At 40.2% G+C, this 16,783-nt stretch overlaps 2 protein-coding genes across 11 annotated transcripts in view; one reads left to right on the top strand and one right to left on the bottom strand.

Annotated features, from left to right (window-relative positions):
• PROS1 (protein S) overlaps nt 1-9,968 on the bottom strand; it is a 36,940-nt gene extending 26,972 nt beyond the window's left edge. Inside the window, exons 1-4 of one of the 3 annotated variants that reach the window (XM_026075975.1) lie at nt 9,898-9,968; nt 4,734-4,891; nt 3,622-3,646; nt 3,227-3,313 (exon numbers count right to left, since the gene is read on the bottom strand). In XM_026075975.1, coding sequence (XP_025931760.1) covers nt 3,227-3,313; nt 3,622-3,646; nt 4,734-4,832 — 211 coding nt within the window. In that variant the 5' untranslated portion in view covers nt 4,833-4,891; nt 9,898-9,968. Of the gene's footprint in view, nt 1-3,226; nt 3,314-3,621; nt 3,647-4,733; nt 4,892-6,316; nt 6,483-9,391; nt 9,556-9,897 lie in introns of those variants that run through there. The other 2 variants (XM_026075974.1, XM_026075976.1) reach the window with 2 other exon arrangements.
• A 58-nt stretch (nt 9,969-10,026) lies between these two features.
• Nucleotides 10,027-16,783, top strand: part of ARL13B (ADP ribosylation factor like GTPase 13B) — a 53,649-nt gene continuing 46,892 nt past the window's right edge. For 3 of the 8 annotated variants that reach the window (XR_003255218.1, XM_026075977.1, XM_026075983.1), the window contains exons 1-4: nt 10,274-10,338; nt 10,741-10,836; nt 14,111-14,286; nt 16,108-16,178. Coding sequence is in view for 7 of the 8 variants with exons in the window: in XM_026075977.1 (XP_025931762.1) it covers nt 14,228-14,286; nt 16,108-16,178 (130 nt within the window). In the remaining variant the exon portion in view is untranslated. The other 5 variants (XM_026075981.1, XM_026075982.1, XM_026075979.1 and 2 more) reach the window with 5 other exon arrangements.

The following is a 16,783-nucleotide window of genomic DNA, read 5'->3' as shown; positions in this document are numbered from 1 at the left end:
GGGCTCTTTACACATGCTAGCATGACCTCAGAAAGCAAAGCCCAAAACAGAGTTTGTGGCAGAGAACACAGAATTCACTTTTTTGCTCTACTCAAAATACGTAAATGTCTTTTAACTTTTCCCACCATTTTCATGATCTTATATCAGCATACTATGTAAGGTATCTTTCTATTTACTTTGCCAGCGTTTTATGGTAGGTTTATGGATTCTCTTTTCTGCAGGCCTCCAATAATTACAAATATATTGTTTCTACTTTAGAGTTATGTTCTTGTAAAACTCTAAAACATCACTTTGAGGCCTGCTTTTAAAAAAAGTAGTGTCCTGACAGAACAGAGAGCAGAATGAAAAGAAGGAAGGATTTTGTGAAGTTCAGATTCAGAAAAGTGAAATGAAAGACCAGTGTTTCTGTAGACCCAAACCTACAGTGATTCTGTATATAAGGCCCCACTGGATTCCTTAATTTTTTTTTTTATTGTGTTCAAAAGAACTGGGCCCCATAGAATAATAGGTTTAGCCTTCTGTGACAAAGAAAGCTTAACAAAATCTGTTGTTAGTAGATTTTTCGATTAAATCTAGTTCTAATTAAATCCTGCTGCAAGTAAATCCAAAACCCCAGAGGCCAGCCAAGCCCAAAATGTACACCACATCTCTATGATAGCAGTTGTACAACATGTAATATTTGTTTTGCAAACCAAAGGGCTCCAGTTACAGGTGAAGATGGATAGGCACAGAATAAATAAAAGGAAGGAGGTTGATGTATAGCTAATTCACAGCAATTACCAGATGTCAGTTCTGGAAGGGCCTAAACTGTTTCCTCTTTCTTGCTTCTTCATTGCTTTTGTAAGTTCAGGAACAAGCATGTGAACTAAGCTTGGTATAAGCAAAGCATTATGTAAATGATTGGAAGTTGACCCTCAGTGCACAACTGGGGAAAAGAGTGGAAATGTTTCTGAGCAAAAAGGCACTGGGGACTTCAGAGAGAGTGATCTGAAAAGACAATGGGTTGGATTGGCAGTGCTCAATAGGAGTAGATAGAGCAAATTAAATGCATAAAAAGAGAGAGAACTGGGGAACCTAGTCAATGAAAAAAGGAGAACCAGTGAAATACACTGGAGGAGGAAGACAAGAATGGATGGATAGTACTGGACAGACAAAGAGATTATGTTCATAGATGAAAGATTAATGTGCCACAGAAGGGACGGTAATGTAGCAGCCATTTGTTCTGAAGAGAGGCCTGGTGTTCCTCTTTTCCCAACTGGGATGCCTTCTTTTGACCTATGACCCAGCGATGCTCTTTGAGAAACTGCTGTGGCAATGGCTAAATGTTAGAAGATTTACTCAGCCTGCAATGGAAGGGTAGGTGGCCAGGAACACGTTGTGGTACTTGTATCCTCTGCCACTCAGAGTATTTTGATATCCATGAAATGTGTCATGGTGAGCTGCATAAATATAAATATAGATATTTTTAAGTGCTTATTTTCAAATGCAGTTATGAGTATGCAAAGTGATACAGATGTTTAGGTACTTAAAGATGCAGCTTAGATAGCTGCTTGGATTAGAAATGTGTAAGAAAGGGTCTGTGAAAATTTTCCTTTTTCTTCCCAAATGGAGTAAAAAAGTCAAAATATTCAATGATTTTTTTTTAATTGTTTATCCAAAAATGCCAGTGTTTGTAATCTGAAATACATCATTTGGACAAATATGAAAATAGTGAAGTTATTTTAAATTCTGTTTGTATTGTCATTTTTTGCTTAGTTTTTCAGCTTGAGAAGATTAATATAAAATAATAATTATTTTATAGTTATTTAATTTTGATTAGGAAAATCAGATTATTCATTTTGAAAATATAAAAATGTTGGGTGAGTAAATCCAAAAAGAAAGTCAAAACTTTCAAAATTAAAAAGTCTGTTGGTATCAATATCACAAAAAGTTTGTCTCAGTGAAAACAAGATTTAAAAAAGATTGTTATATATTATTAATGGGAATTTTAAATCCCACTTATTTGCTCAGCAGTAACTCTCTTCCTGAAATGCTCTGCCTAAATTTCTTTGAATACTCAAGCCCTAGAGGCCTTTGAAATTTCTACGCATAATCTTCTTTCTTCTCCTTTTTCCTGGTGACTGACCAATAGTAACAGTTTTTTTTAATTTGATTTTATAAGGTGAACCCAAAGAGAGAAATAAAATGAGTATCAAGTAAGCTAGTTGTTCTCACTGGGAAATGGTTAGTAATACAGAAACACTGCACATCCACAGAACTCTGCTAACTCCTTTGCTCCCAGGACCTCTAATGAGAGTGAGAAAGACAGAGAAGATGAATGGGAGCACATTTTAGTTTGTGACAGCAGGCACGTTGGCCAAGTGATCTGGAAAATATGTTCACCCATGACTGTATGCAGTGTAATTATTAAGGATTTCTTTTTTGTTCTCAGTTGCTTTCAATGACAAAAACAGGGTCAGATGCTTAAGGATAAGTATGTACACTCAAACTAACTGAAAACTCTTTTGATATAACCAAGCTGTTAAGGTTTAAGAACTGCAGAGAGATTTTTCTCTTGGGACAAGTAGGGAATATGGTACTGCTTCCTGTCAATTTATTAGAAAAGATACTATTCACACTGGATTTATGAATGTTTTGGTTTAAAAACTACATGCCTGAGCAACACCACAGATTTCATGTTTTGTGACCTTATGTCTCTAGTCAATGACTATGTCTTCTAGCTAATGTTTGAATTCTTCAGTTGGCAATGTTATCTACTTCATGAAGTGCTATAATTTAACTATGGGCCAAAGAGTGGTACAGAGGAGAATTAAGCAGAAGGTCTGTTCCCTTAACTAACAGAACAGTATCAGCTAAATGTGAAGAGTCATGCACAATTATTAAAGACTCTGGTAGAGTGCAGAGGACATAGTAAGGGATGTCAGTGGCCTGAGGCAGCAAATTCTCCTGTGCTTCTAGAAGAGCTTTTACAAATGGAAGCATTTTGCAATTAATTATGTTTCTTCTCCAGAGCACAGTTAAAAATACTTACTTACACCTTTTATTCTGAAAATGCTCTGTCTCATCTAGTTGTTTTTATGCGAATTTCTGTTCCAGGTAATTGTGTTTGCCTGAGTTAAACAGAGATTTGTTTCTTTTTCTGCTTGTGTGAACTGCTTTCTAGCCATGCAAGTGTGTATACTTAGATCTGAGTGCAGCAGGTGAAGTATACAACAGCAGTGCTTACCATTGACACAAGCCCTCAGGTCAGCAGGAGAATCTGGAGTACTTGCAATAACCCTGAAAACCCCTGCTCGATGGGAGGCAAGGCAGCCTGCAAATGCAAACCCACACAATGATACAAACACTCATTTAGACTGAAATTACAACAGCTTATGCACAGCATCTTCAAAGAGTCTGTTCTCACAGCTTGAATTAGAAAAACTGTCTGGGCATATTAAGGACAGCTGATCACAAACCCACCTTCTGAATGTCTCAGCTGGGATCTAAGCACACAGAACTACATAGGAGCTACTATGCATTACAATCAGCAAGGAAATCAGACAGAACAACAAAACTAGTATTATAAATAAGAAGAGTAGTGAATGATATACCAGGATTAGTCAGGCCTTTTGTACTTACTTAAATATTTGGGATAAAAATACTCCTGCAGAAAGAAAAGAAAAGAAAAATAAACAATAAGAGAAATCTGATTTGGTTTAAGGTAGAATTATAGCAAAATATATCACTGAATACATTCTAAAATGTATTTGTATTATAACTATAACAGAACCAAAAAGGAAAATCACTTTGATTCATAAATTATAGATCAAGTTGTTTATATCAGTACTGTTTAAGTTAGGACAGCAGATATTTATTAAACACTGGCCTCTGAGTTACTAGTGGAGGGAAGATTAAGGTCCTCATTGAATTTCATTTCTCTCTCAGTGAAACATTCAAACTGAAGGCAATGAAAATGAACTGGGTGTCAAAATGACTTTGAAAACCATCTTTTTCGATGGTTGGATCTTGTCCAATGTCAATCTTATTACAGAACAGACTCCTTTATTGCGCTACTGCTCCCTGCCACCCGAAGTAATATGTTGAACATCCCACATGCAATTCATTTCAAATAAAATGAAAAGTGTTACTAAAATGGAAATTGTTAAAAAATGATGGTTGATTATGATGTAAGATGTAATCCTAACAATCAGTATATCCATATAGATGCAATGTTATCAAAGACAGAAAACTGAATTGATACATAGTTTGCAAAACAAAATTTCATTTTAAACACATATTTTTAAGTAATATCCATTTTATAATACAAAGCTGAATAAAATATGCCTAATATTAAATAATGTGCAGTGGGAATGAACTGAGGAGCACTGTTCTCAGCACTAGAAAAAAAGCTTACAGTAAAATGTCCAATCCCTTCATTAAAAGGGCTGCATTGTCATGCATCCTCTGTGTAAAATTTTAATTGAAGCCAACAGGCTTTCCACACATGGAATGCTTGCAGACAACTGTGATCTAAAATTGGCGATCCATATTTTAAAATAATATCTACTCAGCTATCCTCTGTTTGTATATGGTCTTCATTATTAATTGTGCAGGTTGTGTACACAAGAGAATATCACACTAGTTTTTGCTCTGCATTTTTTTTAAGTTTTGCAGTGTGAATTCTATGTACTTCTAGCCTTTTCCTCTGCAAAAACTACTATCTACCTCACAGACATTCATCAGACACTTACAGTTTCAGGATTATTTTCGAAGATTTCCCTGGCTTCTTCCTTATTGCATAATTCTTCAATGCATTCTCTTTCTAAATTTCCCTTCTTGCTTTCTTCCATAAAAGAATTTGCTCGACGTTTCCTCACCAGGAACTCTGAGGCATACTGCTGTGATAAAACTTTGTAGAAACAAAGGAGTTCAGTTGTCTGTTTATTTTTAACAGCTGAAAAATGCTATAAACACTGACCAAATGTGAACACATAACACAAAACCTGAATTAAATGCATATTCATGAAGTGGCTGTTTGTTTGCTATAATTTTAGAAAAATGTGCACAAGAAGGAGAACATTCCAGGATTCTGTTTTCTGTATGTTTACTAGCTGTTCTTGACCAAAAAGATCTGAAGTGACAAAAAAGTTTGTGCAGTGCTATGTCTGAAGCATAGTTTAAATGTCATATTCAGGAAAAGGCCTTTTTTTAGCCATGGATATTATAAAGCGAGGTATGTGACTGATAGGTGGCGAAATGTTGTGAAACCTCTTTTGAATTACCTGTTTCAGTGACCTAGAAGTAAATACTCTGATCTCTATTATTATTTGAGTCCAAAAATGTCTTATAAAATCAAGCTATCTGACATTTGTAATTATCATAAATGTCATTTTATTCTTCAGAACCGTGAAGTATAAGACAAAACAAAAGGCAAGAATTTTTTCTGAGAAACATCAAGTTATATAACATACAAATACATTTACATTTTATGAAGATAAAATGGAATCCTAGCTTTTTTTTTTAATTTTATGACCAATGTGTTCTGTGTCATTATTTCATTTTCACRTATCTTGTTACTGCTATTTTATTGGTTTTTATGCAAATGATGTGCAAATAATTGAGTTGGGGAAATGATATAAAAATGAAAGGTTTCCATTTACCTCAACATTCTTTGTCTCTGGCCCTAAGTTTGTACAGCGCACACAATACTACAGGAACAGCAACTAAATCAGACTGAGGAGCCCTTGCGTCATTGGTTTTATATTTGGACATTCCTTGTGATCAAGAGAAGAATGGATGAGCACAGTTGGCAAAAGTCCAGCTCATAGGGTTAAGGAGCATGGCTGACATATGTTAACAAAAGAGCACCACACTTCTACACCTGGCTTTCCTTTATCAGCATTCATACAGTTTTAACTCTCAGACAAGCATAACTGTGTGAGGGTCATGACAGCTGCAGTGCAAACCAGATATGGTGTACATAAATATTCACCACTAGTCTATGAAGATGATGATCAATTCAAGCAGACAGTCAATTCCGTCTTGTTTGTGAATACATAATACCTCAAAACTGGAACACCGTTGTGAGATATGCTAGCAGTTAAGTATAGCCTCCCACTGTCTGTGCACTATTAAATAGTTTAACAGGAAAGAAAAACTTATAAAGCTTATCAGAAAGAGCAGCTAAAGAGGCCCAAAACTTCAAGCCTGGATAGGTCTCAGGTGACAGATATAACTAAAACCATACTGCCCTAAACACAACGTTAAAACACTCTATTAAATGACATAGAACACAACTGAAGCACTCAGAAGTGTTGCAATGTTGGATACTGACCTGAAGAAACCTTTCTGTGACAGCCTCTTGAATTTATTTGATGTGAAATAAGTTTGTATCTTCAAATTGGTTTACTCACTTTCATTTTGGTAAAACTGATCTTTCTGATATGACAATAGGCCAGACTTTCTGAACGCCAGGTGGCCCTACTAAAGTCCTGAAGCACTCCTTGGTCTCAGAGAGCAATCAGCAAGTTGCTTGGAAATGCAAGAAGAGAAAGGTCAGCTGGTGCGCTTCCCACTAAGCATTTCCACTACTAGGCATTTGAGCAGAAACAGTCTAGTCTTCTAGTGTTCATTTCTTCTAATATATATAGATCTACCTGGTGATCTTACTGAAGACTGAAGTGGGAATAAGATAAGTGGTATGTATTTGTCATTACATAAAAGCAGACTAATAAGAATGATGCTGAAGGTCCATCTGTTCTGAAATAACAGGAATGGTAAAAAAATAATAAAATTGTGTAAAGCAAGAGTAAACCCAGGAGTGCAGTACAAAGCCCTGCTAGAATGGCTCAAGATTTGTAAAATTCAAATGGATCTGATTATGCTGACAGGAAAGTGCTTTCATCGCTGTATGCCACTGTGAAAGGGAGAATATGTATACAAGCAGAAAAACTCTTCTGCTGGTTTTGTTTACATTGCTGTACTATCCGTGCAGCCATGCTGATAAAGCTTTGAGGCAGAAGCTCTGTGGTGTAGATGAGGCCTAATTCACAGCTGACTTTAAGCAATCCTATGTTTTGATGTTTAGCTACGTCATTCTAATTTTCTTTTTTTTTTTCTGTAAATAAGTTGTAAGAAAATCCCAGGTAAGTGTAATATTCTTGGGAATGTCAGTTCACTGCCTASCTCATGTTTTGAACAGTGGGGTAATGGTAACAGGTCAATTCACCTACCTCACAGCAGCCTGCTCTTAAACTGATTTCCTGTGACTGTGACTTTTGGGTTTAAATAAGATCTCTTATGTAACTCAGCACAACTTCCATATTTTTATTGCAAATACTTCAGTACTCATGCACAGAAAATATTAGTTTATTTACTCAACTGGTCTTTGCTTACAAGGATTCTGATAGCACTTTTATTAAAAAAAAAAAAAATCCTTACTGCTACTGCTGCCAGTTTGATCCCTGCCAAAGCAATAGTTAACCCTCAATGAACATGGTGTGTTTCATTTAATTATCACTGAAGCTTCAAAGAAATTCTCTTTATGATTTCAATAGATATTGTATAAACACCGTGTAATGACTATTTATCAAGCACCTGTTTAGAAGTAATGCTATGCAAAAAGAAGAAAAAAGGGGGTTGAGATTCAGTGGTACCTTATAGCTGTTTCATGGTGCAGATACAATTTGTGCCTCACAGGATACTGACCCAAATACAGCTGCACTACCTTGCATACTTGGTATCTGAACCCAGTGTAGTAACAAGTTTTTCCCATCTTCAGACAAACACAAAGTAAATCCTCCCTTTTTTCCCCCCCATACTTAGTTCTCCCTGAAAGGTGAGCAAAAAGATGCCTGTTTATACATGCATGCATGTGTGTTTACGCCGTGCACTTATTTTGGTCCTTTCTTTGAAGCATTACCCAAAATGTCAGGAAAAGCAGCAAATAGTATGGTTTTGGAACAATTTAACTGTTTACCCTGTTCTCTAATCATGAATAACAATTAACAAAGATAGCTCTTGCTCTCAGAAGCTTACAGACTAATAGTCTGATGCTGCAATAGGATCTGTAATGGACAGAGATTTCACRCTGAGGCCTAGACATTGGTTAGTCTGTCCATAGGGATCAAGTATCATTCACATGGATACGACTGCAGGTTAGAGGGCTATAATGTGGCCTGCAGGTTAGAGGGCTATAATGTGGCCGTGCAGATTCCAAAAACTTCATTATAATGCATATGCTTAAGAGAACTTGTTGAAGTTTTGAACATTTACATCTGAGTGCTTGCTACTGCAAACTTAATTTAAAAAGACTTTTTAAGGTAAAAGAAAACTAATATGTAGTTTCTGCAGGGTTACAAAGAATCTCTTTCTTACTTTTACCTAACATATTAGAAGACTTTTCATGAACTTAAAATACAACAACAGATCTAAACTGGCAACAGGAACATTTATGAAGCTTGTAACTAATCCTGTGGTGCTCACTGCTGCAGGTTATTACTGAGAAAAAAATAGTTTAGTTTAAAAATGATTAGCCATTTATATGAAAAGGAACAGCATGAATAGGTCTTTTAGATGCAATAAAACCTRAAGTATTTGCCCATCTTTGTGATTCAGGGCATAAATTGAAAGTCGACCACAGAGAAGGAAATTCCCTTTATGATTATGGCACAAGCTGCATTGTTAAGACCTGTTTTCTGATTTTTTCCCCTTCCATAAATCCCTGGCATTGTTCGGAGCCAGAGATATGAAACTGGATTAGAGATAGGAAACTGGACCACAGAAATTTCGCAGTTTCTTATTTTCCACTGTTTATAAAAAACTGATAATGTGTGCAGTGGGGAAGACAAAACAGAAAATGTGATGAAAACAGAAGAAAAGGACATGAGGAAAAAGATTTATTTTTAGGGCCTGTTCAGAAAGAAGTTATGAGATGAACTTTCATCTTTCCATGCTGTTGCCTTCATAGTCAGAATCCCTATCATTCAAACAAAAGCCTGAATGGTAAACATTAGTGTTTTCCTGTGCCTGTTTAATCATTAGTAAAACAGGTCAGAAACAGGCTTACTTTCTTTGCGCTCTCATTCTGCTAGTTCCAGCTACACATTGGCTTCTTTTAGTACTCAGCTCAAAGAATTTAGTCTTGAAATGAAAGTTAAACTTTGATTTGTTTATATTTGTATGTGATAAGAAGCAGTTCTTAACAGACTGCGTTCATATGTCTGAAACTAGCAAGAGAGACGGGGCTGGACTGGACTACAAAATAACGGCACTCTCCTGAGACCACGATCCTCTGACTATTTTTCCGCCGGTAGCCACGGCGGGTGAGAAAACAAACGAGCAAGGCAGGCAAACCCGAAGAGGCACCGAGGCGCCGCGGCCTTGCTCGCGCCCCCCGCCCCCCACTCACAGGTCGCGGCCTCTGCGAGGGCGACGGCCACCGCCAGGCCGGCGAGCAGCGGCAGGCACCACCTGCCCCGCAGCCTCATCGCTAGCGGGGGCGGCCGGRCCAGGAGCGGGCACGGCGCCGTGGCTGCGCTGCGGCTCCTTTGCGGGGCGGCTGGGCCGGGCGGGCCACTGGGGGCGGGAGGGAGGGGCGGCGGGGCGAGGACGGGGGCGGGGGAGGCCGGGCCGCCTTCCAGCGCCGGGCCCCGCCCGAGCGGCGCTGCCCTGCACGAGGGTCAGCAGCGTCCCAGGTCGCGCCTGCCCCTCCGCCGAGCTGCTCCAAGTGGCGGCCCCGGGGACCGCCCCGGCGCTCTAGGCACGCCGGGCATCGCGAGGCGGCGGGCGTAAACCAGGGAGGCCCCCGCGACAGCGGGAGAGCGACAAGGCGAGCCGAGCTGAACCGAGCCGCACCGCCGGCGCGAACGTTAGTGCAGGGCGGCCGCGTCCCCCRGCGCTTGCGCTTTTGCTTACTTCGGGCGGGGGAAGGGGGCGGGCGTTCCGTGGGTGCCCCGTTACAGCTGATTGGTTGTTCCTCCGCGGCCGTCAGGGAAGCCGCCCGTTTCTATTGGCTAACCGCGGGCCTGCCTCCTTTCGCCTGGCCTCCCGGGTGTTCGCATTCCTTGCCTTCGCGCGCCGCTGATGTTAACAAGTTTGTCCTTGCCAACTTCCCGTTAGCGGTAACCAGGGGTTACCGGCCTGGTTACGCGTCCCTACTGCCTCGGAGATCTCGGCTTCGGCCAATGGGCGGCTTCGCATGACCTGGGCGCCGGCCACGTGACTTCGGCGCGATTGCGTGGGGCCCGGCGCGGCGGAGCCGAGCGCTGCGGAGCGCTGCGACTGCTGCCTGCCCCCCCCCCCCCCCSCCGGTCCCCGGTCTTCGGCTGCGGCCGCCCGTCGCTCGGGGCAACTCAGGTCCTGCCCGCCGCCGTGGCCGGGGCCCGGGCGGGCTGCGCGGCCTTGTCGCCTCGGCCCTGCGCTGGGGGAGCGGTAAAGGTCGCTGCGCGCGCTGTGGGGAGGGGGCGCGCGCCGGGGCCGGGAGCCGCCGCTTGGGGAGCCCTGCTGTGCTCGGGACTCTTGGTCAGGTACCAGCGTCTCCCGGAGCGCAGCCCGCGGCAGGGGGTGGCCGCGGGGGCGGGGGGCGCCCCGCTGGGCGAGGGCCGAGCGCCTTGCTTCGCTCCCGGCCGGAGCGGCCGGCAGCTCCGCTTCAGCCTGTGTCCGCRATGGTGGCCTCGGGCTGCGGGTGTTTGGCAGCCTGTTTGTAAGTCTTTAAGCGGCACAGAGTAGGTGTTCTTTCATATCTTTATTTAAAAACAGAAAACCTACTGCCACAGTGGGAGCGAGGAGTAGAGGAAGCACGCCTGAAGCAAAGTCACTGGACATCAGCACTGCTCCTTTCTGGACACGAGAAAGGTAGGAATATGGCTGGAAAGCACAGGAACTGACTTGGACCTGTGATAGCTTTTTTTCTTTACAGAAGAAGAACTTTTACAATCCTAGAGCTATTTTTCACAATTACTTGTACACTTCAATCTTGCAAGACTTGGAAGACTCTTCATACTCTTCAAGTTTGTACTTCATGCACCTGTTAACTTACTCTGYGGCTTTGGCTGAGACAGTAGTGTTTAGTTTTTATTGAACGTGCTTCCTTCACTGTTGAATCACTTGCTTTGCTATTCAAAATATAATGCAATACAACTAAAATACTGTGTTCTTACAGTTAAAACTTAAGCAAGCCAGGCAAGGAATATCAGAATAGGAAGTCAAATAGTTAAACTTTTTGAGGCAGTTTTGCTTTAAGTGCTTTGATTTTTTTGGGGGGGGGGGAAGATGAGAGCTTGATATCATATTGAAAAATACTGTAAAAGTCTATAGCAAAGGTAGAACACAATACAAATTGTGATAGTGAAGTAGTTAAGAGGCAATTATTTCGTACTTTGCTATGGAAGCAGATAAACTTACTCATCAGGTGACTTTGGATGTTGAACGTGTTGGTTGGTAGACAGTAGTTTCGATAACATACCGACTGCTAAGTGGAACTTAATCTCATCTGTGATGCTAAGAATTAACACAGTTATCTGTCATGTTTTTCTTGGTCTCTGTAGTACACTTTTTCAGTTCTCTTTCCCAAAAATAGGATCTTAGACCTGTTCTTACTCCCTAACACTAGTGCTGACTTGCTACATTTTTGGCATACTAGCTTAAGTACACAGTTCTACAGATTTGAGCTTGTGGACATGCTGGTTTCACTTCACCTGTACAAACATATGTAAGAGTTCAAGTTGAGAGGTTTAATGTCTGGAGCAGCACCTGTACGTAATGCAGCATATAAAATTTATATAGTGTAGATATGCTCTGTACACGTTTCAGAGATCAATGGATATTTTTATAGCTAGCTCAAGAAATATGCAGCCTCTACACAATAGAGTGTAACAATAGAGAATAACAAAGTGTAACTCACTTCCTTACCATTACTTACTCAGCAGTTAGAAGGCATTATCTATATGTGGCATGTTTTGGAGGAATTCTTTCTTCTTTTGTCAATTTTTCTCCACCCCCCCCCCTTTTGGGTTTTTTTTTACTTGAGCAAGATTCCTTTGTTATTACATAGTCCGCCTCTGATCTTCTCTCTTTAACAAGTTTTTCTTATTTCTTGGGTCCCATTTGAATGCTATGGGCCATATCTATGATTTAGAGCAATTTTCTGAGAACTTTCAAAGCTGGGAAGTATGTATAACAGGGCATGGGACTTGTTCTGTGATAAAACTGTGCTATTGAAATTGTTAAATTTGTGTCAGTATATTGTTTATTGAGCTGTTATGTTTTGCTTTTCAGCAGAACTAGCTGAGAATTGGTGCAGCCATGCCTTCAAAGTTAGCTTTATTGGCACTTGCTTGTGGGTCTAGGCGTACTCCACTGCATGAGGGGGTTTTGGAGAGATTTTGGGGGTTTGGGATTCTTAAGAGGCTGATTTTAATACTAACAGTACTTCTAATTGTCTCATCCTTCTTTGTAGGAACCTTTCTGTTCTCCGCATGCTAGTCTTGTGGAGAAGCTGTTCTCAGGTGCTCATGTGTAAAGGGATGTAAATATTTAAAGAGTATTTATTGTCTCTGCTCTAGAAGAAATCTGACCTGTTTCTGACATTGAATAGGGGCAATTTCATGCATGGCATCCCTGGATACAGCAACTTAATAAGATCAGGAGGAGTTTTCAGATCCTACCTAGTCAATTATATAGACCATCATAGTTTGTTAAGAACAAGTGTTTTTGTTAGGGACAGTCCTTCCCCTCCCTGCCCCCCCCCCCCAATTCTAGACAAATGAAAGTGGAAAAATGATGACTTCGGAAAAAGTTATCATCTTTAATTATTTAATTTTCTGATTAATTAGAAGTTAGTTTGGTTTTAAGCTAGATGTAGTTTAAAATGTGAAAGGACTACTTTTGTAAAAACACACTTGAAAATTTGAGTAACAAGCTCTAGCAAATTTGTTGTGGCAATTCAAAGTGTTACTACTCTCAGTTAATCTGCTCATGGAGCCAAGTTAGCAGTAGGAAATGTGTCTACATCTCGGCTACTCTGATGAGAAACCAGTTGTTTTGAGCCTAAGCTGCTGATAAAAATTTGAGTTAAGATGACTGGAGCCTATGAGATGAAGGCACTGAGGTGATGGTGCACATTTGTTCTGCAAGGGCTGTGATAACCTTTGGAAGAGATTAGCATCCTAACAGGGAGGTAATGACTTTGAAATAGCACAGCAGAATTGACTGAAAGTTGCCTGTGAAAGGCCTTTATCTGAACATTTTTATTCTGCTGTTCTTTGCAGTAGGATTTCTGTAGCTGAAATAACTAAGGGAGTCTTAAAGTCTGTTTCTTTATGCATTTGACTGTGTGATTTGTTTAAGCTTTCCTGTTTTATATGTATATGCGTGTACAAAGCCATAAACATGCACACAGTCATTTCCTGCTGTTTGTTCTGTGGAGCAACAGCAGAACAGAGAATATTCTCTGTTTTCTTCTTTCTCTTGCTAGAAGAGCAGAAAATGGGGTTGTAAAATGACTGAAGTACTGCTGATACTGCTTTTTAATTTAGTGACAAGTACTAGATTTTAAGTTGCCTGTTCCTCAAAGCACTCACTAGAGAGCTCAGGTTGCTTGTTGTGGCATCCTTTTTTGTAAAAGAAACTGGCAGYAAATGGATATGCTTAGCAGGTAGGACGTTCTTTATTCCCTTTCAATGTCCTGTCCAGATCCTTACCTAAATTGAAAGATTCCTTAAAAATGTCCCCTCCATCATCCTTTGCCTCCTGCTGTATTCTTAGGCCTTATCTGTACTTGAAATTAGTCCTTATAGACTGAAAACTGCAGAGTTGTAGGATGTTTTAGCTAGGCAAGCACTAGAATTTCACAGCTTGATATGGGTTACTGCTCTAACTTGCAGGTTTCCTTATGTGCACTGGCCTTGCATTATTATTTTGTGTGAATACTATGGTGTTGCTGCCCAGAATTGTAAAATGGGGACAAGGTTCTACTGCAAGTGAAGTGTGAGAGGATGGAAAAGTGAAAAGCACAGTGAGACTGTCATGAAGCCAAGTGCATAAACAGTCACTGAATAGATAGGCTGTTGCTAAGGAAGTGATTTGTCTTGGGGGCTAACTATGTGTTTCTTCATTTTCTTCTTGCTAGCAGTGACAGGACGATATCTGAGCTTCTGCAGTCTCTCCCACCGTCTTCCTGGGTCATCCTGGCCTGTCCACACTTGTTTCTGTGGCTTTCGTGGCTCTGGATGGCTAGTGTAGAGGGATGTTCAGTCTAATGGCCAATTGCTGCAACTGGTTAAAACGGTGGCAGGAACCTGTCAGGTAAGCGCAAGGAAGTATCTTACACTTCTGTGCTGACCTTCTTCCCAAACTGTATTTCATGTCCTCTCACCCATATTTAACTTTATTTGGTATATTTCATTCATTAATACTTTCAAAGCAAACCCAAAATTTGTCGCGTTCTCTCCCAGAGAAAATCAGTGTATGTAACTTAAAAACAAAATGTTATTCACCACTAGATCAGGTATTTTGTTTCTGACTGAAGGAAAGTATGAAGTTCAAAACACCGTCCTTCCCGTTTTGCTTCCTCAATTTGGGAATTGTCAGGAATATGAGGTGACACTAAAATGGCTATGTAAAACTCCATCAGTTTTGTCTTTTTGATTTAGTTTCTGTATTTTGAGGTTCTGAAGTGTAATGTGTTAAAACACTGTGTTGTCAAGAGTAGACACTAGCACCAATGTAATATTAGTTTTCTTACTATTATTTAAGTATTTTAATATTGCATTTTGTGGGCAACCTAGTGGTCCATTCTCACTTAAAGCGTTCTAGTGTTTTTATTCGTTTTTGTTATTTTTACTTTGACATCCTGCATCTTTTTCCCTCCAGTTAGCATCAATGCACAGATTTTATTTCAAACCATTTACAAACTAGGAGGAGGGGAAATAAGGGGTACACATCTATTTACATTTCATGGTCATGTAGGAGGAAGAGTTCTTCTCTTGGATGCTAGAAAAGGTTACGTTTTGCAGAATGTGCTGTTGTACAAATGAGTATATTTAGATTAAATAGCTTTTTGACACCACTAATATATTATAGGCCATTATGAGTTCATAAATGTTCATGGCTGTTCTGGCTGTAGCTTACTGTTAAAGTGTAATTTACTATGATCCTGCTGTTCATTCTCAGGTTCTTTTTTCTGAGCTTTTTGGCTCTTCTGAAAGACCTTGCATAAATTGTACTTCATGTATGATGCTATTATAGTTTTAGGACTGGAGATAACCATGTTTTTAGTATTCCTTCACTTAAAGGAGCTTGAGTGAACATAAAGTTGAGCAAATTCCTTTGGCTCCTTGTGAACTGGAGGAATGATTGAGATATACATATAGATATCTTTCCTATTGCTTTGCTCAAAATTCTATCCTGATACAAATTCTAGCCTGTACACAATTTGAGGACCTATCTGCCATATATTGCAATGGTGGTGCCATGTATTACTGGTGGTGCAATACCACCAGTTGCACATTCACAGCCTGGATTGCTCCTGTTTGAAACAAAGGCATGATGAGATTTTGTGCCACTTAGCTTACAGTGGCTTATGTTGTCTACACAGGTATTGTATACTGTACAGTGTTGTTCAGCTGCACTGGTTGAAACAGGGATAAGTTCCTTGTATAGGCAACACCACAGCTCTGTTTGTTTGATTCAGAGAGGGGAAAGAACACAGGATAATGGAAATTAAATTAAAAAAAATATTAAAGAGCCCATGACCATACCAAAAAAAAGGATAAAATTTACAATACCCTAAAATTAAATTCCAGCAGGCAAATACAAGTTAAAAGCAAAATCATTAAGTCACATGTGAATCTTATAGCACAGTGTGAGACATCTAATTTCATTCATTGTTCTGTTCTGTTTAATAAGATGGTTTGACATGCTGAATACCACATACATAAACATAACAGTGCATGCTACTTGGTATGTTGAAACCTATTCATTCTGCTACTTTGTGGTAAATTTACTATGCATGTATTCAAAAACTTAATAAAAGACGTGATGTTTGCATGTATTCAAAAACTTAATATAATAAGTGATACTTAGCTAGAGGAAAAAAATTGAAAAATTTTTTTTTTCCTTTTGGAGGAAGGTGACGCTAATCATGGTGGGTCTTGATAATGCTGGCAAAACTGCTACAGTTCGAGGAATTCAAGGAGGTAAAGCAATAAATTTTTATCATCTAAAGTGACCATTTAAGGAGAGAGTAAAATTTTTCAGTTTCCATCATTTTCATCTAATCTCTTAATTTATCTCTTGCTCCCATATTGTTGCAAGAAAACTTTTGAGATGGTATTCTTTACTGTTAAGGCCAGCCCTCAGGATTTCCAGACCCTGGAGGCAAGAGAGAAAGTCTGGAGAAAGGAAGACTTTCCCTTAGTTGAGGAGGATCGGATTAGAGATCATTTAGGCAAACTTGACACCTATAAATCCATGGGCCCCGATGGGTTGCACCCACGAGTGCTGAGGGAGCTGGCGGATGTTATTGCTAGGCCACTCTCCATCATCTTTGAAAGGTCATGGAGAACAGGAGAGGTGCCTGAGGTCTGGAAGAAAGCCAATGTCACCCCAGTCTTCAAAAAGGGCAAGAAGGAGGCCCCAGGGAACTACAGGCCAGTCAATCTCACCTCCATCCCTGGAAAGGTGATGGAGCAGCTCGTCCTGGAGGCCATCTCCAAGCATGTGGAGGACAAGAAAGCGATCAGGAGTAGTCAGCATGGCTTCACCAAGGGGAAATCATGCCTAACCAATCTGATAGCCTTCT

Source organism: Apteryx rowi, unplaced genomic scaffold, assembly GCF_003343035.1.
Source record: "Apteryx rowi isolate R43461 unplaced genomic scaffold, aptRow1 scaffold_418, whole genome shotgun sequence".
Taxonomy (NCBI): Eukaryota; Metazoa; Chordata; class Aves; order Apterygiformes; family Apterygidae; genus Apteryx; species Apteryx rowi.
Note: the sequence above shows the minus strand (reverse complement) of the source record. Positions and strands in the feature narration are given on the sequence as shown.